This window comes from Poeciliopsis prolifica, unplaced genomic scaffold (genome assembly GCF_027474105.1).
Source record: "Poeciliopsis prolifica strain line A6 unplaced genomic scaffold, Auburn_PproV2 SCAFFOLD052, whole genome shotgun sequence".
NCBI lineage: Eukaryota > Metazoa > Chordata > Actinopteri > Cyprinodontiformes > Poeciliidae > Poeciliopsis > Poeciliopsis prolifica.
The window spans coordinates 3,129,933-3,155,427 of NW_026562427.1; the positions used below are offsets into that span (position 1 = coordinate 3,129,933).

Genomic DNA, 25,495 nt, shown 5'->3' on the forward strand with positions numbered 1-25,495 from the left:
CAAAATCAAATCGGTCTCAGTCACCCGTTCATGCTGTGCAAAGCAAGCTTTGCATTTCGTCGAGCAGAGTCAGAGTTGTTCTCACTGTGTCTTGTGCCAATGTGTCCCATCACCATCCAAGCTTCCTTTCATCCTTTGTCTCAGCCGTTTGATCTTTTTCTCTCTGCGTGTGTTTCACTGCAGGTCTTCCAGCCCTTGTTGTTGCAGTGTCGGTGGGTTTCACCAGAGCAAGAGGTTATGGCACCGCCAGCTAGTAAGTATTCTGCCCAGACTCCCTGCTTGCTCTTGCGCTCTAATCACCACTCAATTTGGATGCCTTTGCTTAATAGCAGCTTCTTCCTCTCACTAGCTCTCAAATGGGCCTGAGGTGTAGTGGCATTCGCTGGTCTTTCTGCCAGATTTCCATTGGTTTCTCTGTATGTTTACAAGCAGAAGGCTCTTAAAGAATACCATGCAGAGGTGATTATCAGATCTGGATTGTTACCAATATCTGTTTTTGTTAATGATTTAATAATATATTTATTGCATCACCAAAGGTGCCAGTTTCCCCTAATTTCTCAGTGTGCTGTATATCAGTACCTTTTAAAAAAATGTGGTGATATAAAGACTGAACTGGATGGAATTTACATGATTCTTATTTAATAAGCTCAACATGATGCTCTCAATGCAATTAAAAGAAGGTATCATCAAGGCACTTGATCGCTTTCGGAAATTACAGTTCAAGCTTTAAGTATCTCTCTGTGGCTTGCGGTATTTATGACTACATTATCAGGTTTTACGAGAGAAAGCATCCCCGAGTGTTTTTGGAAGACTCCAAGCCCTCACACATAGACTGGAATTACACTTAAAACATAGTTTATGCATTAAAAGGAGCCAAAATGTGTGTGTTTATTATAGCTTAGATGCAATATAAAAATGTAAGTGTGTGCAAATTATCCACCTCCTCTCTCCACCACCTGCGTGACTGCTACTTTTTAAAGGGGTTGTTACTTTTTTATTTTTTTATTTTCTTTTAAAGTGGAGCTCTGCTTTGCAGTTAGTAATGATCCTGCCTGGAGTAGACAGGCGCCTTTAGTTTTCAAACTTAACTTGCTAAATAGTTTGTGATGGAAATATTTTCAAACAGCTGATTTTTCTTTTCTTTTTTTTTTTTTTTTTTTTTTAACAAGGGAATACTAGTGGCCTTGAGTAGTTGAGTAGTTGTACACAACACAAGGAAGAGATGGAGTGCTCCATGTAGTCAGTGACTCCAGGCCTTTTTGTGGCATTTTATCAAAAGACCTCTCAACCACAGAAAAAGTCATATTTTACTGGGCTGAAAGAGGAACTTTTTTTTTTTTTTACTTTACTAATGGTAAATAATGGCAGTCACTTTCTCTCATAAAAGGTTTATTTTTGAAATAATTGCAAACGTCACAGTGGCTCATTTACACAAGATTTTTATCAATCTTTAAGATGATGTGACGTTTTATTGTTAAATGTTTCAGTAAAAGCAGTTGTTATGTATAACCCAGATCATGCTGGTTCATGTTTCAGAACAACAACCTCCTCCAGGCAATGCAATGATCTGATGAAAAAGCACAAACAGATTTTAGAGTCATAGGCTCTTAAGATGAATTTTGAATGATTGCATGCATAAATGCAGTGGGCTCTCTTCCTTCAGAAGTATTTAACTTTTTTTTTTTTTTTCTTAGTGATTCTTAGTCAACAGAAAGTAAATTTTTACCAGGCAATCCTGAAGAGCACTTTGAATACACAAACTTGTGGGATTAATCATTTCTTTCTTTCAACTAAATCTTTGCCTTTTGCATAAGAGGATTTATCAGATACCTGGAAGTTAGAGGCTCCTGTTTTGATTTTTCAAAGCCGTCATTGCAATCTCGATATCCAGCCAGGCATGAAAACACAACTGCTGATATCGGTTACCATGAAGACTAAGCACAGGCTGGCAGGGAGTCATTGCTAACTAAGGAGTCACCAAAATTTATTTTAAAAATCTGTCTCTTGTTGCTGGGCATCAGTGGATCTTTAATAAAAAGAAAACAGGCTCCAGTAAAACAAAAAGAAGCAATTTCATTTAGCGATAAAAATAAAGGGCAATAAATTCTCCATTAGTTGGACACCTTCACCAAATAAATTTGTGTTAAGTTTATTTTTTTTTTACCTAAAGTTTCATCAGCTCTCGCACTGAAGTGAAAGGTGAGCCCTCAATCTGTGCTGTGCTTCTGTTTTCTTCTAGTTGCTGGTTGTCTTTGGAGGGCGGCCTGCTTTATGCCTTCGTTGGTCCTGCTGCTGTCATTGTACTGGTGAGTCTGCCCACCATTGCATGGTTTTGCCAACCTGGCGCCCTAGATGGTGGTCCATGATTGTTTTGCTCCCTCCACACATTATCCGAATATGATGGACCTTAAAAGTTTGTGGACAATGTTCCATTGGCTGCTTGAGATAATGTGTCCTATATATATATATATATATATATATATATATATATATACATATATCAATTATATGTTAAGGCGCTACTTTTACCATATTAAACATACACATTCAGTAATTTTGAATTGACCAATTAAATACATAAATAAGATATAGAATATTTGCTAATGTTGGATTCAACCTGGTTCTGGAACATGTCTTAACATTGTTTAAGCCAATTGCAGTAGTAATTTAGACTTCCATCGGCTCTGTGTTCACAATTGAGGTGAATAGTTTAAAAGATATTCAAAACTTGCCAAGACAAGATTAAATGAGAGATTGTTATAAATAGTCATGTTTTTTGAAAACTAATACATGTTCAATGTACAGTCAGCCAAGAGACTTAATCGAATCAGTAAGCGGACTGGATTGGTTAAAACTGAACTCTTCACACACCAGTTTGAAATCTCTTAATGATGGTGAAGTGTTGATTGGAAAATTTGGGTAATATTTGTGACTGTGACCAATTGGCCCAAATTTTAGCAGAGGGATTCTGAGTCTCTCACAAACTCTCAACAAAATGGGACTCAATCTGCAGCTTTAATCCTAAAATGGGAGTCAGGACTTCAAAAAGAAAAGATGTAACATACATTTACCCAATTCGCACACATGAAATAGATTTTTTTTTGTTTTTTTTTTACTTTTGCCTAAATGTAGTTGCATGCAAACATAGATGTTGTTATACACCTTACCTAATCTGTGTTATTCTACTTCAAATAAAGTAGTCATTGTAAAAATATTTATTGCTAATTTAATCATACATTTTTTTTTCACTTATAATTAGTAACTAATTGTAATAATATAATAATTATGGTATCTTGCATCTTGGCCTGAACATAGCTCTGCTGTAGCTAATAAAAATGTCACAAGGATGCTACACCTCAGCACTGGGGCCTCTTTCCTGCCTGTTCCTTCTCTGTGTTGGGAAAGCCTCAGCTGAGAATATGGACAGCCTTTGCATGATGACAATATCGATATCCATATCTCTTCTCCTCATTCTCTTCCACAGTAAACTGTGCAGAGCAAGCTCAGGACTGAGTCAACCAAATAACGAGAAACATTGTTTTTGGTCAATTTTATATTTTTATTCTTTCACTGTTTGCTGTTACAGATGATAATAAAAAGAGGGCAATTAGGAGCTTCTTTTTTGTAATAATATTGATTTTATTATGGCCTTTTTTTTAATTCTTTTGAAGGCTTGCACCAGTACCCTCTTCAACAAGTGTTGCCTCTGGTGACAGCCTATATATGGTCAATGCTAATAGCTGGATTCCTATGATTTAGTATTTAAGCATGTCATAATAATGCAACAACATAAGACCATGGGGGAGAGAAAGATGCATAAAGCAACAAAATACAGCATGTTAACATTTTGAATGCATACATTACAATTGTCTTATATTTGTCTTCTTCAGTGAACACCCCCACTGCACACAAAGTGCCCTAAATGACTAATAAATATGTTCAATATACTACCATAAGTTAGCAACATTTATCACAGTTCCAACAAAATATTTTCGCATCCTCATTGTTTGGATATGCATCATCATTAAATGTGCTCAACATAAGGTTCATATTGATTTTGACAGGATTCTTAACTCTTATATATTGATTTTTAATAGGTGCTTCTTGCCAAACTAGCAGTGCTGTAAGGAGCATACATAAAATGAAGTTTAGCAATACTGACCTTAAATGCTAAAAGACAAAAGAAAAAAAAAATCAAACTTCTGATATGCACCATCCCTTAAAAGCTGATGGCATTAACGAGTATGAATGCTGACCTCAGTTGCTCTTCGCCCGTCACTTTAGAAGCACACATGTCAAAATGATGAGCAGAGACCCTTGAACTCCGAGTTTAAAATGTCAACCCAGGAAAAAAAATACAGTGTAAGCAGACAAGAGCTTTTGGCTATATATTAGATTTCTACACTGAATTATAGCTGTATTCTTGCCCTTAAACTCGCCCTGTAATGCGTGCTTTCAGAGCATGAGTCACCGAACCAAATGCATCTAGGGCTGAAGCCTGTCCTTGACCATAAATTTAAAAGGAACATGGTGGGGCACAAATATAGCTCTGTGTGTGTTGTTTTTACCAAGTTCAGTGGCTGGACGTTTTTTATGCACATCTACCTAAACTCAGCTCTACAGTACAATGTAGTGCCATAATTGCATCTCAGTGGGGTCTTAATTGTCTGTTTTTGTCGGAGCTGTGATAATTCGTGCTTAATGAATCTCATGGTGGAGATTTCTGCCATTAGGTTTAATAAGTCTGGATAGAGTGCACTACATCTTAGATTGCTAATTGTTGCCACTGTTGGGTGGCTGTTGGCTGTTGATACTGTTGGGTGGCATCAGATCTGTCATGCTTGCTGTCGTACACATGTCAGGAAATAAACTATGGATCAGACACATTCATGTCCCAGATGGGACATGGATGCTTGTATCTGAATTTCTGACGAGAGCTTGGCGGGGCTTTTTCGAGGAGTTAACAAATTTTATGACTGTTGTCTGTCCCTTCTTTCTTCCACTGCTCACCCTCCACTTCTTCCTTCTTTTGTCCGTGCCTCCCTTCGTTGTCTTTTTCACCTTTCAGTCCTTTCAGGACTTTGCAATGTTTTCTTGAGATTTTTGTGGCCTACACTTACTGATCTTCATTCCAAAAAGCTGTAGTCAAATTTGAACATTTATTTACACTTTTTTTTGCAAACATGTGAAAGTTGAAATCTGTACCTTCCTATCAACGTTTTTGTACCGGCTGAATTATGTATGTTAAGAGTTATTTTATTTAAGGACGGGAAAGGTGTGTGAGCATTAGGGCCACCCATTTACTGCAACCCAGATGGTATGAATGACGTTTATTTTGCGGCTTGTTCATAAAGCTACACTTGCGCTTTGTTAAATATCAGTTGCAATACTGTAGCGCAGCCTGTTCTATGCCGTCTGTCTTCCACTTTACCACCTTTCGCTCTAACCCACCCACCAGGGAGCAGTTCAGGGAGGAAGTTAAATATAATGACTCACTCAGTGCATCATGCCAGGCAATTTAAAACTCGGACCTTTTCATTCAATCAATAAAATTTCCCCTGGATGCCCTGGAAAATGCCCTACAAGTGGAGATGTAAGAAGAACAGAACAAATTTTAGAGATGGCAGGTTTTGGTCAGTTAAGTGACACCAAACCAAGCGTAGAAATAAATTGAGAATAAGTCCTGTGATTCACATGATTCTTATGGCCATGATTTTAATGGCCCTATTAACAGGTCTTGGTCTTAATACTTACTTCAAGTCAAGTTCTTTTTCATTGCACATTTCAGCAACAAGGTAGTTCAAAGTGTTTTATACCAAAGTCTGATAACCCCAACATATTCAAAACTAAAAAAAAAACCTTTCAGATGAGACTTGAAAGGTCCTCAAGACGGAAGAAATGAAAAACAGCTGCTTTCTGTTTGAGGCCCTTACAATGCATTTTAAGATTTGATTTTTCACTTCTTTGCCCGTTATTTTCAGCTTTCCTCCTCCACTGCTGCCCCCACAATGTCGAAGCATGCTCCAAATCGCAGCTGCAGCATGGCGCCCAGCCCCCTGGTACTGTCGTCGGTGCCTCCGCTCTAACAAACAGCTGTAATGAGAGTGGGACTTCAGGCACAGAAACACAGAGACCTTCCCGCCGGACTCTTCTCTAATTAATGAACCTGGCCTTGAGCAAATAGCAGAACAGGATGATGCTGACTCACAGAGCTGGTGCCAGACATGACCGGCATGACAATATTCGTTCCTTCAATCTGGTGCTCCAGAGCTCATTGTCAACCGTGGCACGATGAGTGTAGAGGAGACCATGGAGAGGAGAATTTTTCAGCAGACAGATAAATCCCCTGAAATATGTCACAAAGTGAGAGTAACAGTTAGACAGACCTTAAACTTCTCAACATTATACAGCTTTACAGCAAACAACATCAATCTACTTCATTGGGATTTTATGTGACACACTAAAGGAAGGAAAAGAGTTTAGGGTTTGCAACATTGTTTTTTTTTTCCTTAAAAAAATCTTTGGTATACAATAAGAGTCTTGGGTAAGCAAGCCCCCTTCAAAGAGCAAATAGACAAGGTAGAGTGTAAGCTATGTATAGCCCCACAGGGTATGGTGCTTAAGTTGCTGTGACATTTTCTGTGCTAAAACTATGAACTACCTACTGCTTTCACCACAGTTCATTTAGCCTGCCGTCAAAAACTTTTAAGGCTTGGCAGACAACATTGTGGCAGAGGAGCATCTTCAGATCCAGTCCATAAAAATAAAACATTTCAAAAATCTTGATCAAACATTCTTTGTCTCTTTAAGTTACTTGCAGGCTTTTGGAGATTCACATTAAGTTACTTGTGGCATATATTGGTGATGGATCATTCTACAAAAAATTTCCCCCCATTGAACTATTATATACATGCCTATACAGCTGAATGTATTCTGCAAGATCAACTTCCAAATCATCCAGCTTGAGTGAAATGTGGTACGAGTGAAACTTGGCAAGTTACATAAATTTGTACGTGCACGATTAGGCGCCATGATAACATGTAACACCAGCACTGTGGTACAAATGATGCTATTGTCCCATGCACACCTGCAGCCAATTCAAAGTGCCAACTATAAACCAACCTTTACTACCTTTATAGCTTTAGTTACTAAAAATCTATCCATAGGCTTAGCAAAGGTGGTTAAAGGGTAAGTTGCTTTTTCTGGTTTATTTTTTCCCCTCATACAGCAAACTCCCTCAAGAACTCTGGCGCCCCCTAGGGGAGGCATGACCTACATTTTGAAAAGTCCTGGCGTATGGCATACGTACTCAGCCTATTTTACTCTTGAGACTAACTGTTTCTTTAGTGGTGCTCTCCATAAATCTGGCCTCGGCGGAAGATTGGCGAGAAGAAAGCCATTGTCAAAGAAAATCAGTTTCCCAGAATCCATGCCTAAGATCAAGAGAACATGTGGAGGTGCTAATAAAAGCACTTTTTTCCGCATTAGACAAGAAAAGGAGCAATTCTGGCATATGTGCAAAAACAATAACAACAAAAAAACTGACAGTGAAGTGGAAATTAGCTTGAAACATAGCACCACCATAGCATGGGAAACCATCCCAAGCTATGGGAAATAGCAAAAAAAAAAAAAAAAAAAAAAAAAAAATTCTAACACTTTGAAATGCAACAGATTTTCCTCACCACTCCAAATAGAATGAACCCAGTTAGACAACATAATAGCATTTCATTTTGTAGAAAGTCCCTAATGGCCAGATATTTATAAATAAATAAGTGCAAAAGCTCACACTACATTTTCCAGTTATTATTTACTAAAAAAAAATAATAAATCATGCAACATTTTCTTTCCATGAGAAGTATGGAAAGCTTCCTTCAGTTGGTCTCATTAAAATGCATTGAAGTTCATAGTTGTGACATGAACTTCAATGCAATGCAAAATGCTGAGTTCTGAAGATTTCCGCAGTATCAAGGAAACGATTTCTCTCGTTTGGCCAGAACCTGCTTTCGTGGGCAATTGAAAGGAAGAAATGAAGGCCAGGGTAACATGCACGAGTGTATGAGAATTGCTTCCCACTGATGCTGACAGAAAGCACGAGCAGATCATTGCCCTGAAACTCTATTTTGAACACAAGACTTATGAGAGACATGTCATCAGGAAAGAAAATATTCCAGATGTGCAGGATTTTAGAGTGAAAGAGCTCTGCAAGCACTTGCTCAGCTGTGTATGTGTGTGTGTCTAATTTTAAGTCTGTGCAACAGGATCAGTATAACCAGCTGTTAAATACGCTAAAAATAACCTGCTCGTTAGTTTAAGAAGCAAGGAAACTGATCAGTGTCCTGTTTTCACATTAAAATTTCTCTGTTCTCATGTTCACCTAAAATGTTTTCCGATTTTTTTTTCTTACAATTTGCTTACATATTTTCACAAGATCCAACATGTCAACTGGTGTAATTGCTTTGAAAGCTCCAGTCAGCAAATGTGGACAACACAAGTGTTCAAATGCATTTCCAAGATCAAGTTGTATTTGGCAAGAGGCATTTTTTAAATTGTGTTCAAGAACAGCTAACCCTCAGAGTGGCTGACCCATACAATGAGGTGTTGAATGAGAATCAAAGACCAGCTTTGACTTATGTGCCTATTATGACGATTTCTTCTCTTTACATCTAACAGGTGAACATGCTCATTGGGATTGTGGTGTTCAACAAGCTCATGTCTCGAGACGGCATCTCAGACAAGTCTAAAAAGCAGCGAGCAGGGTAAGTTATCTTTAAAAAATCACATAAAAAAACCCCACACCTACACACCGACATCTTCTATCTGTTCAAGGCATTTTTTTCTTTGCTGTAAAACCGAAATCATATTTGCCAAATTAGGCATATTTCTCCTTCTGTCAGACAACATTTTCCTGGCAAATAACTCAAAATGCTTCTGAGGGTCTCTCCACATAAGCACCTACCTGTACACCTGCACATCCGCTAACAAAATCAGAAAATATGATCTAATTTGGCAAGGAGATGGCGAGACATCTGCTATGTGCTGTTGCTCTCTGAGATGCATCTCGGCGTCACCTCCACAAATGGTAACCACCTAGTTTTCTCAGCGGGGTGACACAGATGAACATGGGAGATATGAAAATCAGTGGCAGTTGGAAATGTAATGTGAATAGAGAGAGCAGCTCTAAAAGAGAGACCCAAAAATTGATAGTTTGTTCATGACTGTATAGGCCTGCTCTCTAGGGGGCTGATTTGCTTTTGCTACCCAGAGACGTGGCTGAGATTAAACTTATTTGATGTATAAATACCTAAAGTGCACATATACCGTTTAAGTCATTCCTGATCCTGGAAAGATTATTATGAGCACATTTCCTGTCATTGCCTTGCAAAGATTTTTATAGGGTTTGAACTTTCCCTTTTACCTTTTATAAGGTAAATGTAGTGCCAATTGAATGAATGATGTTAAAATAGTACTGTGTCAAATTGTGAAAGCCAAAGGCCACAACTATTTCCAATTGAGAACCTCTGGAAAGCTGTAAAAAAAATACACAGGTTCCAGTATAAATATTTCATTATCATTTTGACTGACAGGATCAATAAAATTGTCATAATTTGTTTTTGTCTTTCAACTCATGACGGACCAAACAGAATTTCATTTTTGTTCTGTTTAATTAATATTAACTTTGACAAACCTGAGCAGAGAACCCAGATTCTCACAACTTTGGTCCAGATGGAGCTGAATTGCTTGTGCAATCAATCAATCAATCAATCAATCAATCAATCAATCAATCAATCAATCAATCAATCAATCAATCAATCAATCAATCAATCAATCAATCAATCAATCAATCAATCAATCAATCAATCAATCAATCAATCAATCAATCAATCAATCAATCAATCAATCAATCTGGCAAATAGCTCAATGTCTTGATGTTGATCTGGAGGTTAAACCAGCACTCTGCTGCCACACTGAAGTTAGTAGCACCACTTCATCAACTGGTAGTGACTCTTTGGGTGGAGTAGTTGTCTAGGTTTGAGTCCTTCTGTTACATGTTGATGTGCAGCTGTGTATGTTTGCGAGTGCTAATGTGGTTCTAGTGTAAAGTGCTTTGAGAGGTCAGTTTGAGTGGAAACTGGATAAATAAGTCCAGTCCATTTACCACCTGTGAAAAGGACAGATGACTTTCAGATTTTAGTCAAAGAAATCTGGGGCGAGGGAGAGAGCATCTTGTTCTCAACCCAAAGAAAAAATGGAACTTATGGACTATTTTGCATAAAGATCGGTCAAACACAATTTTTTTATTGGCTATAGTGTTGCAAACATTATCATTTTAAGCATGCCTTTCATTACACACCACAGTTATGTACTACATTGCATTGGTTTATCATTAAACCACGATAAAATACAATAAAGTTTGTGGTTGTCACAAGACAAAATCTGAAAAGAGTTAGAAAGACTTTTCTATGCTATCCACAGCATGGTGTTATCTAAATTTAGTAGGTTTCGAACATAAAATTATATCATGAAGACAAAAAAAACAAAACAATAAAACCTGTATATAAGTCACACTGGACTATAACTCGCTCTTATTTAGAAATCGTCAAGCATGTAGGGGAACCTCGTCTGTGTTGGTGATGTGATCCAGTGCTGCGTTGTGTAGTTATTTGCTTTTTGCTTGGCAACTACCTGGGTCTGGAGACATAACTGTGCCACTTTTAGCACTCAATTAGCTTTCTTCACAGCTGCAGACAGTTACTCCTTGGATCATGTTAGTCTGCATCAATTAATATTTAATGCCTCAGTCAAATGCATCATGGGGAGGAGAAATAAAAATTTACACTTATATTTAAACCAAAGGACCATCCAAAGTATTTAAAAAGTGTCTTATGGTCTGTAAAATTTTGTACTCACATGCAGAGTTATAACAGAGAGGTTAGTGGTTTTGCTCGCAGGACAAACTGTTGGCAAAATGCATTTCTTCTCGAAGCCACGGGGTAGTCGTTGTTGGTACCAACCACTAATGATCTGTGATACGATGCTAATGTAGCATAGCTCCAACACAGTCACTCTCCTCGTGTATTAAATCATACGCACAAACCAATGTGCAAACATGCTTCCACTCCATCTGATTAGCTGACTGTAAGTAAACAACCGGAGGTGTTCACTTCCTCCTTGTCACTGTAGTGAAGCCTCAGTGCATGCACCGATAAATAACTTGCAGATCCGCATGTAAAGTATGAAAACAAACCAAAGAACTGGTGTACTTCCTGTCAGTGTCACTCTAATGTGTTATTCCATGACTGGTTGCAGTGTGTGTCTCTCACGTTCTCGCTACTTGCTTTGAATCAATCTTTGTATCCTGACTGTATTTCATTGCTGCTACGGTTTTTAAGATCTGGTTTTAATTTACCTTTCTTTTTTTCTTTTCTCCTTCCCCCTTTTCCTACCATTATTTTTTCCTTTCCCCCATTCACTGTTTGTCCACATTGCCTCCCCCCTTTTTTCTTTCCTTCACCTTATTTATTCAAATTCTCCATTACATTCACCCGTTCTCTTCACTGGTGCGTGTATTTGCACACGTCCTCCTCCCGACTTCCCCCTCACCCTCCTCTTTCCCCCACATGGGATGTGTGTGCGTGAACTAAAGTGTCCCGGCGGAGGCGCGGAGCCGACTGCTCCTGAAATGCTCCAAGTGTGGCGTGATCTCAAGTACTGCTATGTCCAGCTCGACGGCCAGCAGCGCCATGTTAGTTAGTTCATCTTCATCTGTCTCTTTCTATACTTCCCTTCTCTTGCTTTTTTTTCTCTTAATTCACATTATCTTCTCTTCATTTATCCCCCCACCGCCACTGCCACCCCTCCACCGTTTAATCTCTGGCTGTCGGTAATGATGCAGAACAGTGTTCAGACTTGTCTGGGAAGCAAAAACAGTTTAATGAAAGGGAAAACACCTGCACTTCAAGTCAACCTTGTTTAATGGGAGTGCGTTTTGATGCAAAGTGAGCTCTCCTTTCGGTGCACAGAGAAATATGACCTGTGTCAAACAGTATTTATTAATCCTTCCTAGAATTACTTTAAACATATTTGCAGAGCAGCATGAAAGAAGCTTAAACACAAAGACACCACTTTCCTAATTGCACAAACTGCACTGTTTAATGGACTCCTCCATTATCCTTTACTCTCTAACATGTATTCACTTTGACTTGTTTGGGAATTAAATACAGACATGACCAATTTTGCTGGTTCTCAACCTTAAGAAAAAGAAAACCTAAAGAAAACAGCAAAGCCTTTACTGAAAAATGTGAAACTGACAACAGTTTATTACTATTTATTTATTTTAATACCAAAAGCAAGTCATATTTTGGTTGTGCTTGTTTATTTGAATATTTTTTTATTCTAAAAAACGGTGGACTGATTTGTAATACTTTGTATCTGCACCTTTTCTACCAGTAAATATGTTTTAGAGATTTATGTGCTTCTCAGTGAGATTTCTGTCTTTACCAGTTGCTATAGTTCATTCTGAAGAAAAATGCTCCAATTGTCTTTTTTTTTTAAGAGTAGTATTTCAAACTGTCATTTTCAGATCTTTTCATAGGTGTTCAATAGGATTGATAGAATATACAATTATGACTTGGTTGTGAGCCCATGTTATAATTGTATATTTCAGTAGAACATCACTGATTACAATTCTGTGGCCTATTTCCAAGTTTTGACCTGCCAGCACTGACTAATCCATTATTTTAGAAGTGAAAGTAACACTTTTCCACTACATGATTTAAAAGTTCAGGTTTTAAACTCTATTTATACCATTTTACATTAACAATCAGCTTACATCAGCTAACTGTAAGTAAACAACCAGAGGAGTTCACTTCCTCCTTGTCACTCTTGTAATTTTTTTTTCATATCTCTTAATATGACAAATGGAAAAAAAAAAAGTCTCCTATTTCTCACATATATCAAACTTGATAATCCCAGACAAAAATGACAAAATAACTACAAACAGTAAAACTTGAAAGGTACATAAAAAAATAATTACAGCAATTAAAATAAACAGGAAACTTGAAGTAGATGATACTCAAACTTTCCCAATTTTTTTCAGCATATTCTTTCATCGCTGCAGGTGCACAATAGGTATGACTGGATTCACATAAATTCAGGGTTTGACATCTGTAGTCCAATCCAATCATTGAAGCAATTACAGTAAGTAATGCACTAAAAACTAATTTAAAATGTCATTAGTCATATCCAGTTAATTGTCAGAACAACTGCACATTGACTGTAGAGTTTTAAAATAAGAAAACTTAAATAAAAAAAATGTTTTTATCAAATTGAAAACATTTTTTAAAGATTGTGCTTTACGCAGCTTTATAGTGCTTCTGCAATAAATTACTGGGCTTACACAACCTTAATATCAACTGAATCATGATTGAAAGAAATTCTCTTGTAAACACTGTGCTTCGAAAAAGATCATCCTGTTTCGTATTTGAGTAAAGGGACATTGTGTTCTGCTTAAATTTATGCAGAGCAAAATAATGAAGATAGGTGCATGGAGCACATATCTGTTCCCAGCACTTACCTATCTATACCTTTGACTACTTTTTTTTTTCGATTTATGTTCTGAACTAATCTGACATTCAACAATGGATTGTCATTCTATTAGTTGTCATGTTTTCATGATCGGAGCAAATAGTCTGAGAGATCTTTTCTCGTGGATAATTATCTATGTTGTGGTGCAACTCTTTCATTATAGCTTTTTATTTATTCAGTGAAGCCACTTAGTTTTGCATTGTAACCCCAGTCTACCCTTTGTCTTCCCATGGTTGGAGACATTACCAATTAATATAATGACATTACCAATTTTCAGTTTTGTTAGTGGCACTTTTAGAGGCAGTGTTAATATTTTTTTTCCATCTAGATTTACAAGGTTTACTACCTAGACATTTTAAAGATCAACTAGTTGTATAGTAGCATTTGGCCATATTTATATTTGTATTATATTGCTGCTTGTCTTCTAGTTTGCCACATGGCTAAGTGTTCACCAGTGGAAGTACTTTCAAGCTTTAATCAGAAAGTCCAACCTGCTTAATATCTGTTGTTGCTGAAATAATGTTTAAGCTTGTGAAATGTGAACAAAATAAGAAAATATATTTTTTGTGCACTGTAGAAGTACTATGTTTAATTACTTTGCTTAAAGGTTTCAGGATTTCTTCAGAATTTTCTGAAATGATTTCTCTAATTAAGTATCTTTTTGTGCTGGAGTATTGTATTATATTTAAATAGAAGTCTTTATTACTTGTTGTCGTGCTAAATCAGTTTTTCCCAGTGTACTATAAGCCTGGCGGGCCACCAGGCTTTACTTGTGCTCCCATCAGTGCTTATTTAAGTCTTTTTAAAATATTTGCATTTGATCTTCCAGTCTTCAAATCTTTAAACTTTTAAAATTTTTAAACTCAAAAACACAACGGACCGCTGGATGAATGACTGCTCAGCCCCCAATAGCTGTAGATTTTTTTGAATTTTTTTTGTAGTCTGCTCTACAACATTACAACAAATCTATTGAAATAGTTACGCATGTTTATGCATTATGATTTTTTTCTTCTTTCAACAGCGTATAAGATAGTTTTATAGTCCTTCAACTGGAAGTCAATTAGTCAATGTCAACTACATGCTTTTTAAATACAAAGACTTCAACATCTTTGGCTAAATTCTTCATTACTTTTTTCTTATGTGTTAATATCTCTGCCTTACATCATTCCACTTATTTTAACATATAATTTGAGCGTATTTGTTTTGATATTTTTGTATGTTTTCTTGGGATCTCACATGAATACGAGGCAACTTTTGATTCATTACATTAGCAGCATAATTAGAAGCAAATTCTAAGATAAACTTTGACTAGTACAATATGTAATATCCTCTGTGTACATTGCTTAAACAGCTTTAACATAGATTTGACATTTGAATTTGGGGTCCTCAGCTTCTCACTCCTTTTAAGACATTGCATTATTAATGTCATTGGTCTGGTCTTCTTTTTTTTTTTTTTTTTCCTGTCGAGCCCGTGTTGCCTCATGGTCCCCCAGTGTGGCAATCAGAGTCCATCAACCATGTAATTGTGAGCGCTTGTTGGAGTCGGAACTTTACACATGATTACACATTGTATTCCACTCATCAGTTAGAATATTAAGTATGATCCAAATTGTGGTGTGGCAGTCCGCTTGAAATAGCCCACCGTAGAATTTGTGATTAACCTGTGTGTGTTTAGATGCGAGGACTTAGCAGAGCTGGCCTGTCTGATTTGAGACTGAATCCCTTGCTCTTTCTACCCCCTACAACACCCCCACCTGCATGTGCTTCTTTCCTGTCTGACAGGGCGTCCCTGTGGAGCTCCTGTGTGGTTCTTCCTCTGTTAGCATTGACCTGGATGTCAGCCGTGCTGGCCATAACTGATCGGCGCTCCACACTCTTCCAGGTGACGTGTGCAACAACAACAAGCACATGTTAATGTTCTGCCAGTCACAAAAGCTGACACACACGCACACGCATATCAATTGGCACATAATGGAAAAGCACCTTTGAAATTTTGCGAGTGGGGGAAAAAAAAGATCAACAGGCTGTCAGCTTGCTGAGTGATACAGACTGGAGACGTTAATTTACATTTAAAAAAAATATATAACCTGATATTTATTTTTATTTATTTGTTTATTATTTTAAACCAAGTTTCTGGCAGGTTTTAGAAAAGCATCAGTGGCATAAAATTAAAGATTTTTCATGTCATGCAGCTGCAATAAAGCTAGATAAATCCCCCCCAAAAAAGTCAGGAACTTAAGGAGTTGAAATGTGACAAATTATATTTTGTGAAAAACTTATCAAATATGACAAAATATATGTAAGGTATAATATGTATGTAAGATGTAAGATTATATGAATGTTTACATTAAAACCTTTGCATTGTCTCACTTGGTAAAATGATTGAGAAATTCCTATATTAAGGAATATTTGCGTAGGTTTGTGAATCCACCTGAAATTGTACTTATGCTTTATTTTAAATGAACCTCAATGAGATGCTTATACCACCGTAACAAAAGATGCATCTTTTGAGGCATGTTACCGAGGACATGCAATCTGAAAGATACTGCGTTTTCTATGATGCCTAATTGCCAATAATATAAATGACTATAAATTTGTTAGCTATGTATAAAAACTAAAAGATGTTTTGTATTTTTCTCCTTCAGGTCCTCTTCGCTGTTTTTGATTCTGTCCAAGGCTTTGTCATAATCACTGTCCATTGTGCTATGCGCCGAGAGGTGAGTTTTACTTCTTATGTCGGCTGACGAAGGCCTGCGTTGTGATCGTGTGATTTTGTTCCATATTAAATTTGCCTCATGAGATATAAAGGGCCATCCTTTCTTCAGTCGGTCCTGCAAATCTTGCAGGACCGACTGCAAGATGTGCAATCTTCCCTTCAAGAGTTCGAGTGCAATCATTTGAGGGTGTGGATTGTGGTTCAGATGGGTTTATGCCTCGGGTTGCTGCACCTTCTTCTCATAATGCAGCATGATGGTGAACTATTGTCTGACTGATCCAAGTATGCTTTAAAGAGCTTACGAGATGCTGTACGGAATAAGACAATAATTCCCCAACTAACAGCCCCCAGTGTTTTTTTTTTATCCGGAGGCTTTGCGCTGCCTCCAGGGATTCTGCATTCTCTACTCATTATGGACATACAAGTTTCCGTATCCTTGAGACAGACATAAATACTCACACAGACACACCAGTTGCAATTAATGGCTGTACAATGTACTTTTTAACACATTTTAGTATGTACGCAGACACAAGAGCAGCAGCTGTTTGTCATTCACTGCAAGACATTGTGAGTGAACCTGATGCACTGGATGACAAAAATGAATATTCAAATGCTCCAAGCGCTTAACTGCATTTAGTTAATATCACAAAAGTGTCAGGAACCAGTGTACTGTAATTCCAGGAATCATTTATTGTAATAATGTATGAAAATCTTCCCTTCAAGAGTTCGAGTGCAAATACTGATATAAGTGGTGCATCAGAGGAGTGGAGAGGGGAGAAAGAGAAAGGTCAATTAGGGAGTATTGCATGGAAAAACAGTATGAGACACTGTAAAATGTGATTAAACATTTAATGTTTCCATAAAGTATACACCTCTCTTTGATTGATTTTCAGTTCTCACTTTATTTTGTTTGAACATGTAAAGATCAAAACCAAGAAGAGATATGAAGGGAAGTTGCAATAAATTAACTTGAAAAAATATTCCTTCCCCCAGCAGTCCATGTTAATCGTCTGCATTTTGGTTTGCAAAAATATGAATCGCTCTGTTTTTGGAATTTAGCCATCTCTGAAGAAGAAGGTGTATTAAAAAGCTGGAGCTGATGGCAAGGTTCACACAATTAGGTGTGGGGCCAAAATAAAAGTCACATAATAGTCCAGGTGAATTGGCAAAAATGTAGAGTATGGCAAATCTTCAATCCTACAAAGACACGTCTTTTCATCTTAGCTGACGGGAAGGGAAAGAGAACATTATTGTGAGAATTGGCCAAATAGCCCACAGTAGCTGTGGAGGAGCATGAGAGATCCACAGCTAAGGTAGGTAGAACAGCAGGGACAGCTAATCTAAAGCTGGAATGTGCTGCAGTTCATTACCAACACATACACACACATTATCCCACGGTGCACCAACAGAAAGCACTCTGTGGCAACAGATGCCACAGAGGATGAGCATGATCATAAATAGAAGCGACAGACAAAAGGAAACAATGGAGCAAAAATGTTTGGCCATGCAGTATTAATCAGATGGGGATGCAATCCATTCCTTTTGTAGTGGCACCAATATGCACAAACACGTGGCAATGTGGAGCGGCTCTATGAGAACAAGCCTCCTGGATCACTTCTTCCCTCAAGGCTGTCTTGTTTCCACTCCCGAAAACCTGGGATTTGACATTGTCAGCTTCAGGAAATGATGCTACGCCCCGGAAAGTAAGGAGGCCGTCTATAAAACACGACCTGGCGCCACGGAAGGAATCTTGGGGGAGTTACTTTTGGGATTCATTTGATTGGAGTTTCTACTGGTGTAACCTAGAGTGTAAACATAAAGAAAGACAATATGACACCAGGAAGGCCCAGGGGTCGGGACATCCTTACTGTTCTGTTGGTTTTAATTAGAGGCACAGATCTCACCAGGCACATACAGACCACTTTGAAGTGCTGCTCTGTGCTGTTTGTAGCACTCCACTATCTGTTTGACAATAAATAGACTCAGTTTCTAGTGGTAAGATATGACTTTTCTTTTTTTCTTTAATTTTGCCATGTTAGCATACCTTACAGGGCTTTGATCTGTTGTTAGATTTGTAAAGCAGAGAGGAAAAGCGTTTTGTGCCACTTCAAACTTTTTCACATTTTGCCACATTACAAACACAGACTGCAATGTTTCAGAATAAGTTTACGTCAAAGATGGTGTATAATTCTGAATCGCAAGAAATATTATTTATAGGCTCTAAATTATTTTACAGCAAAAAATAAAAGAAGGTTGCTATTCATTGGATGAAAACTAATTCAAGATGCATTTATGTTTGTTAGATGAAATGTAATTTCTACTCCACTTCATATTACTTTGTGTTGGTCTATCACATAAGCAGAAAGTACATTGAAACCTGTGGTTGTAGTGTGACCACTTTCAAAGGGGCATGAGCATTTTTACTCAAAACGTCATGGGACAAAAGTCTTCACAACAGCTTCCTTGAGTTCCGTCTTTTAGCAAACAAATCAAAGTGCCTGCACTAACTTCTTCCCTTTGCATCATCTCCTCCTCCTCCCTTACCATTTCTATCCCTCCCTCTTTTCCTGTCTGTTTCCTCTTTCTCTCCGGCATCTCCTACTCGCTCCTCCCTGCTGTCCCTACCCTCCCCAAACTGCTCCAACCCGTAGGTGCAAGACGCTGTGCGTTGTCGAATGGGGGGATGTAAAGATGACAGCGAAAACTCCCCTGACTCCTGCAAGAACGGACAGGTGCAGATCATGGTGAATAGCATTCCATTTCATCCCACTCTGCTGTGCATTCACCTCAGAGTATCAGGCTGCACTTCCTGCAAGCTTCAAATGCAATTCTAAAAAGCATGACTGCGAATGAAGAGATCATGTTCATCCCTCGCTTCTGATCCTCCATAAGCATGTTTACCTCTATAGGAATAATTTAATATATCCGCTTTGTGTTTTTATTAATCTCCCAAATATTTTGCTTTCAAACATGAAGCCTTCCAAAAAGAAGACAAATCCATGCCTCTTTTTTAGCCATTCCAAAATAAAAACTCACCATCATATTCTGCACATCGATGCTTTTATTCCCGTCCTTTTTTTGTTGTTTTTTTTCTGTTGGTAAAAACTAAAAATTAATTACTTTCACTCCTCTAATTATGTGCTTTCAGACCACACACCTTAGCACTTTTTTGACTTTTAACCTTTGCTTTCTTTGTCTTTACCAAAAGAGAACAGAGCTCCTGTAAGGTTGTTGTTTGTGTTCCAAATGTGCTTAATAATGTGATAAATCACCAAGAGTTGAGTGCCTTGCCAATGTCAGGACGGTCACACGGGAAGTCAGTTTTTCCCCCAGTTTTCCTTCCCTTTGTCCTCAGAGCCATTTTATCTTCATCTGGTGTTTTCAAATAAAGTACATTTTGTAGATAAAATGTATTTAAATAAATACTCATACACAGCTTAATCTGAATAATAGAAAGGGCAATAAATATATTTTCTTGTTTCACGATGGCACGTATAGCTAGGACTTTGTACAGCCTTTTTTTAAATTGCCTGCACACACAACTGTTTTGTGAGGTACACATTACCCTTGGCGACATTTATTGTGATGGATAATTTATTGAGGCCAGCGTGCGTTGTGTGAGCATCAAAATTACAGGGAGTGCTCACGCAGGTGCCCTTGCTACAGAGGAGCAAGTCTCATTCGTACGTAAAACCTCTGACATTTGGAGTCGCTGTAAAGACGTTTACCTGTCTCTAAAAATTCTTGTAAAAGTAAAACGAAAGACATAATTTGAATAGGTGCACTTTGATTGATGCTCAAAAAACTGGCCAAAAAGTTGTTGTTTTTTTTACATTTTGCAGCTTAATGTTTTATGTGAATTTTTAATCCCCCCTCCGCCTTTTTCGTCATCAGAAGGGCTCTTGTGGACAGCAGCACGGCTCTCGTCAGAGCACACCCCTGTGTTTGTCTGGCTGTCATCCGCAGCTGCCGACACCGACGTGCCACCACACAAGCCAGCAAGCCTGTTACCATGAACTGCCTAACAGCAGCCGCAACTGTGTGCCGAACCACGGTCACACACATGAGCACACCCCTTTGCTCAACAATACCCACAACCACACCCCCAATCACATCAACAGTCGATCAGTATGTCATCTGTAGAAACAAGTTCGGAAACAAACTTCCTAGTAATTAGGATCTCTTAGGTGTCTAGAGGAAAAGGTGCAAAGTGTCAAATTAAATTTCACCATAAATGTATGCTGACATTAAAGGAATAGTTCAACCTCTGTTGAGCATAATTTTGTTTGATAAACTTTCTTGAAGGTTTGAGGGTAGTACCAATTTAAATACACAAAAAAGAAATTATCTGAGTATGCTGAACAGTGTTGCAATGTGATGATACTGAAACAATTAGCATGGTAGTTTGAATGTCCTGTTGTGACACATCATTGTCATTTGAATTACTAATTTAGATGTTATATTAGTTTGAATATAACATATAGATGTTTGAAAAAACATCTATATGGATGTTCTTCACTAATTGACCTGCAATGATAGCAGAACAGAGCTAGTTAAAATTGCTTAAAAAATGTTCTATGTTATACTAAGCTACAAACAAAAAATAAATACAAGCTAATAAAAAAAGGCATTTAATCTTTCTTTTTTTCTTTTTTTATCTATGTATGCATGCCCCTACCATTTAATTGCCCAAAGTGCTTTTACATTTTGGGTAATTTTGAAATACTCAACAATAAATAAATACATAAACAATATGCTAACCGATATGATGATATGTAGAGGGTACTTTGTTTTCTACACCAATAAAGCCCCTTATTGAACCGCTGTTGCTGTTTATGCATTAGTAAAACTTTTCATCAAAGGTTGTGAAAATTGTAATTATGTAACAATTGAGTCACTGCATTCAAGATGCAAAATAGCATTTCAGTGTTTGGCTACAATTGAACCATTTACCATAGCATCCAGATATGTTTTGAAGTCAGCCAAATACAACATCTTTTTTGTGTGTGTGTTCAATTGTTTCACTATTCCTTTGGCCAAATCAGGTTGAAGTTTCATTCATTTCATTTTTGTTACATTTTGCACCTTTTAAGTGTGAGTAGGAATAGCTGTGACTGTGTGTGTTTTGTTGTAAGCCTAAGCTAACAGTTAGAATTTAATCTCTATGAAGAATGTTATGCTTACAATAATTTCCTTAAACTGCAACTGCTGTCCCTCTTTTTATTAGGTTGACCCAACATTTATGCCTCGTGGTTAAAATAAATATACTTTTCTATTAATTTAAGTAAAAAAAGAAATTACAGTATTTTCCGGACTATTGAGCGCATCATACTATAAGCCACACCTACAAAGTTTATTTTTAAAAAAACTGGAAACGTACAAGTATTATAAGCCACTGATATATCTGCCATTCTCGGTTTTCCACAAGGACGCAGCCCTTAGTGGAGCACTATTGATCAATACTGTCAGATCTTTGATTTCCAATTCTGACTTCCAATGATTCACTTCCTGCCAAAGAGCCCCCTGGTGGTTGAAGACAAATCCACAGAAAAGCTGCAACAGGCTTTAAGCTGCACGGTTCAAAGCATGGGAAAAAAGTAGCGGCTTATAGTCCGAAATATACGGCAGATATAATTTCTGTATTCATGTTTCAGTCATTTGCAAATGGAGCTGTGGGTTGCTTGCAGATTAAAAGCTTTATTTCTGCTCCTGGGGTGAGATGGGACACATTTACTCCTCTCTCCGTTTCCATCTACACCTTTTGCATTCTCTCTGCCTCTGTGGCATGCCCAAACTGTCTAAAACCTGTAGTTTACTATCCAAATAAAGGCTTTTGTAAGTGAAACCCACAGGGTATAGGAGGAGTGTCTGTGTGGAGAGAAAGGGCCACTACAGCTGAATTGTAATGAGCTTTACTTTCTAAACTTTACTAAGAAGTGAGTGGTGGCTGCTTTGGAAATAACGGCTTTTCCACTCTGCTTCTTTACTCTGAGGAGCGCCACAGCTCTGAATTGGTCTAGTTAAACTCTGCCTGGAAAGGAATGTCATTCCTCATTACGTCCACAACACTTTCTCTGCATAAACTCTAAACATCAAGTCTGGATTGAACTTATTGCAGTCCTATTTCGTCTTTTTATTATTGGTTGGATGACAGGAAGACTTTGTATCTTTCCAAACATTTTATTTATTCATTTTTCTGTCAAGCTGAGAGACTAAGTTTTGCCTCATTAGGTACAGCAGGTAATAGGTTAGTTCTTGTGTCAGTTTCTTTTTCCATTTGATGCTGATGTGGTGACTGATGAGTCGTACAGTAATATTATGTATCAAGGAAAACTTCTGTTTTTTCCTTTCTGCTGTTTGTTCCTGGATTCACTGCTGTGGCAAAATTCAGCATCACAGCAGTGTTGCAGCATCGTATGCTGCATGCACATTTTCTGTTATTTTAATCTGTTTTGGTTTGTTGGGGTTTAAAAAAGGCTGTAAGCAAGCCCATCATGAAGAAAATAAGAACTGAAATATTTTAATGAATGACCTAAGGCAGCATCTTTTTGTTCTCGATACTAATCTGAGTCGCAAAGCCTCTCCACAGCAACAGATCATATCCTAGCATTAAAGCTTTGAGATCCATGCTTATGCTCATGTTTCACTCACTCCTGCATTTCGTCTTGTGTTCCTTTTCTTTCCTTAGACGGATTTCGAGAAGGACGTGGACTTGGCTTGCCAGACAGGTGAGTCCTCCCCTCCATCTGCTCTTTCAGCTGCTCTTTTTATCTCTGTCTACCTGAAGCGGGTTTAGCATTGCAGGCGGTTGCGTCCTTACCTCACTGATGAAACGGCAGCAGTTGATTCTCTGCATCTCCACATGGTTGTGTTCAAATTACTATGCCTTATCAATCACACTGACTCTGCCCAATAAGCGCTCAGCAGGCATATGTTTGGATGGGACTGTGTTTAATTGTGCATGATAATAACACTCCTCAGTGCGCTCAGACCTGTTTCACTCGTTAGCTGACAATGGTCTTGCCTGGCTGTTTGGGTGCGTTACAGATGCACCGCAGTCTAGTGTGTGTTGTGCTTTGACGTATTAACATAGTCACTTTCCACCCTCTATACCCTTGCAGAGAGAGGACACCCATGTAAGTCCCGCACCCGACTAACGTCTAACATTGCCTGGTCTGTTCTTGACTTCAAACATTCCTATAGAAGAATCCAGGTTGAACCCTTGTGTTATTTTTTTTTAAATATACATAGCTTTAAGGAGTTTTATTTTCATAGTTAGTAGAAAAAAGATGATCTCGACATATTACTTCTGAGTCAAATTCTGTTTTTTTGTTTTGTTTTTTCTTCTAATGGTCTATTATATAACGGCAATGCAAGACATCAAGTTTAATTATTTTCAGAACATAATTCTAGCTGATGGTAGTCTATATAAGTCAAAGTACTTTGAGAAATGTTAAAGTTGGATCTTGTTCTAATCAGTAGACACAACATACATAAGACATAAGAACTCTTTAATGTGGATGTTTTTATTGAATGACAAACATATCAGTGGCTTTATTTTTATGACGGAGACATAGGAAGTTATTTAAAAGGAAACTATTTTCTTTACCTTGTCAGGATGTATTTGCTGTTCACTCACTGAATGTTTTACTGTGAGAGTAAAACATTCAGCAGATAACAAGAATTATTCTTGTAGTAAAAGTTTCAGTTCCAACATCATTTAGATCTTAGTTCTCAGTCCTGATTTTATAAAGTGTTGCTTTAAATCTAAGTTGAACGTGTTCAAAATCATAAAATTGCATGTTTTATATGGATTAGTGGCATGATTTCCCTTTTCTCTCATCATAACTAAATGTTACCACTCACTGAAGAGAAGCTAGAACTGTTTAATGTTTTTATATTTTGTGCTATAGGTCTCCAAAACAATTTATAATGTATTAAAAGCAGAATCAGTTAAAGTCAAAGAAAAACCTGGCCAAAAAGTTGCAGTACATCTTTCTTTCAGAACACTGACTATATGATCTAAGTGAAATACTAAAAGGGTTAAATCGCAGTACTTTATCAACATAGACTGTCATTTGGTTTTACTGTATGTATTATTTCTCTAACAAAATTATACCACATTACCACAATAAAAAATTGACTATTTTTTATTCCATTAGTGTTCTAAATAAATGCATTTATAATGGAATAAAGAGTTAGGAAACTGACACGTAGAACTTCAACGTAAATGAAAAAGCCATTTCCATTCCCAGCATGCATTGTTAGACATGGAAATGAAACTTTCCTTCTCTCAAACTGATTTAGAGACAAAAACACCACACAAACAAAATGCCATGCTTTTTTTTAAGAGTAAAAATTGAATGCTGCTAAAACCCTTCTAGAGATCTCGGAGGTTAATAAGAATAAAACATGATTTTAGTCAGAGTTTGTGGATAGACAGGTTTCCCCATATTTTGTTTTCAGTGATTTAAAAGCTTTACAAATCACAAACTTTAATCAATGTAGATTATAACAGTCAAGGTTGGAGTAGTGCTGCTTTCTTATGCTGCTGCTATAATGTTACAATAGTCCTAGTTTTTAACAAATGGCATTGTGATATTGCTCAAAAATAGTTCAGATTTTTTTAAACTCTATCACTATCAAATGTACTCCCACACAAGAAATTATGAGTAATGGAGGCTTTTTCAATTCTCTTATAATTGAGTATTGTTGGATACTGATGAGTCGTTCTTATTGACAAAATAATTTGTTGTTGTTTAACAAAAGTAAAACATCAACTAGATAGTGCTTCTTCACACAGAATTCACTTTGGAAGTTTGTGTTCGTCTAAAGATGGCTTAATTAATAATTTTTTTCTGAAAGTCTACTTTTGTATGTTTTTTAGGCTGAAACTGCTTGACGTTACTTTGCTGATATTTCACGTATTTTTATACTTATGGTTGTACTTGGCAACAGAACGCATGAAGGGGAACTGGATTCTTCTATACTTCCTTCTCTCGGTTTCTTTGTTTGTCAAAGATGTAAGACAGATCTGATTTACCAAAAATGCTTAGACTACTGGTTCTCGTCATTTTAGTAAAATATCAAATCCGAGTTTTATCCGCAAGCCAGTGTGCATGTTTTTATACTCATTCAAATGAGAGCTTCAGTATTTTAGTCTGACATTTGATTAAAGTTATGTAATAAAGGCAG

General features: G+C 37.4%; 1 protein-coding gene across 2 annotated transcripts in view; it reads left to right on the forward strand.

The window, feature by feature from the left end:
• Positions 1-25,495, forward strand: part of adgrb2 (adhesion G protein-coupled receptor B2) — a 241,880-nt gene that overhangs the window by 190,029 nt on the left and 26,356 nt on the right. For both annotated transcript variants that reach the window (XM_055058814.1, XM_055058815.1), the window contains 10 exons: positions 184-253; positions 2,240-2,306; positions 8,671-8,756; positions 11,645-11,743; positions 15,367-15,466; positions 16,230-16,301; positions 18,952-19,044; positions 20,195-20,428; positions 22,989-23,028; positions 23,422-23,436. In XM_055058814.1, the coding sequence (XP_054914789.1) occupies positions 184-253; positions 2,240-2,306; positions 8,671-8,756; positions 11,645-11,743; positions 15,367-15,466; positions 16,230-16,301; positions 18,952-19,044; positions 20,195-20,428; positions 22,989-23,028; positions 23,422-23,436 (876 nt within the window). The remainder of the gene's footprint in view (positions 1-183; positions 254-2,239; positions 2,307-8,670; positions 8,757-11,644; positions 11,744-15,366; positions 15,467-16,229; positions 16,302-18,951; positions 19,045-20,194; positions 20,429-22,988; positions 23,029-23,421; positions 23,437-25,495) is intronic.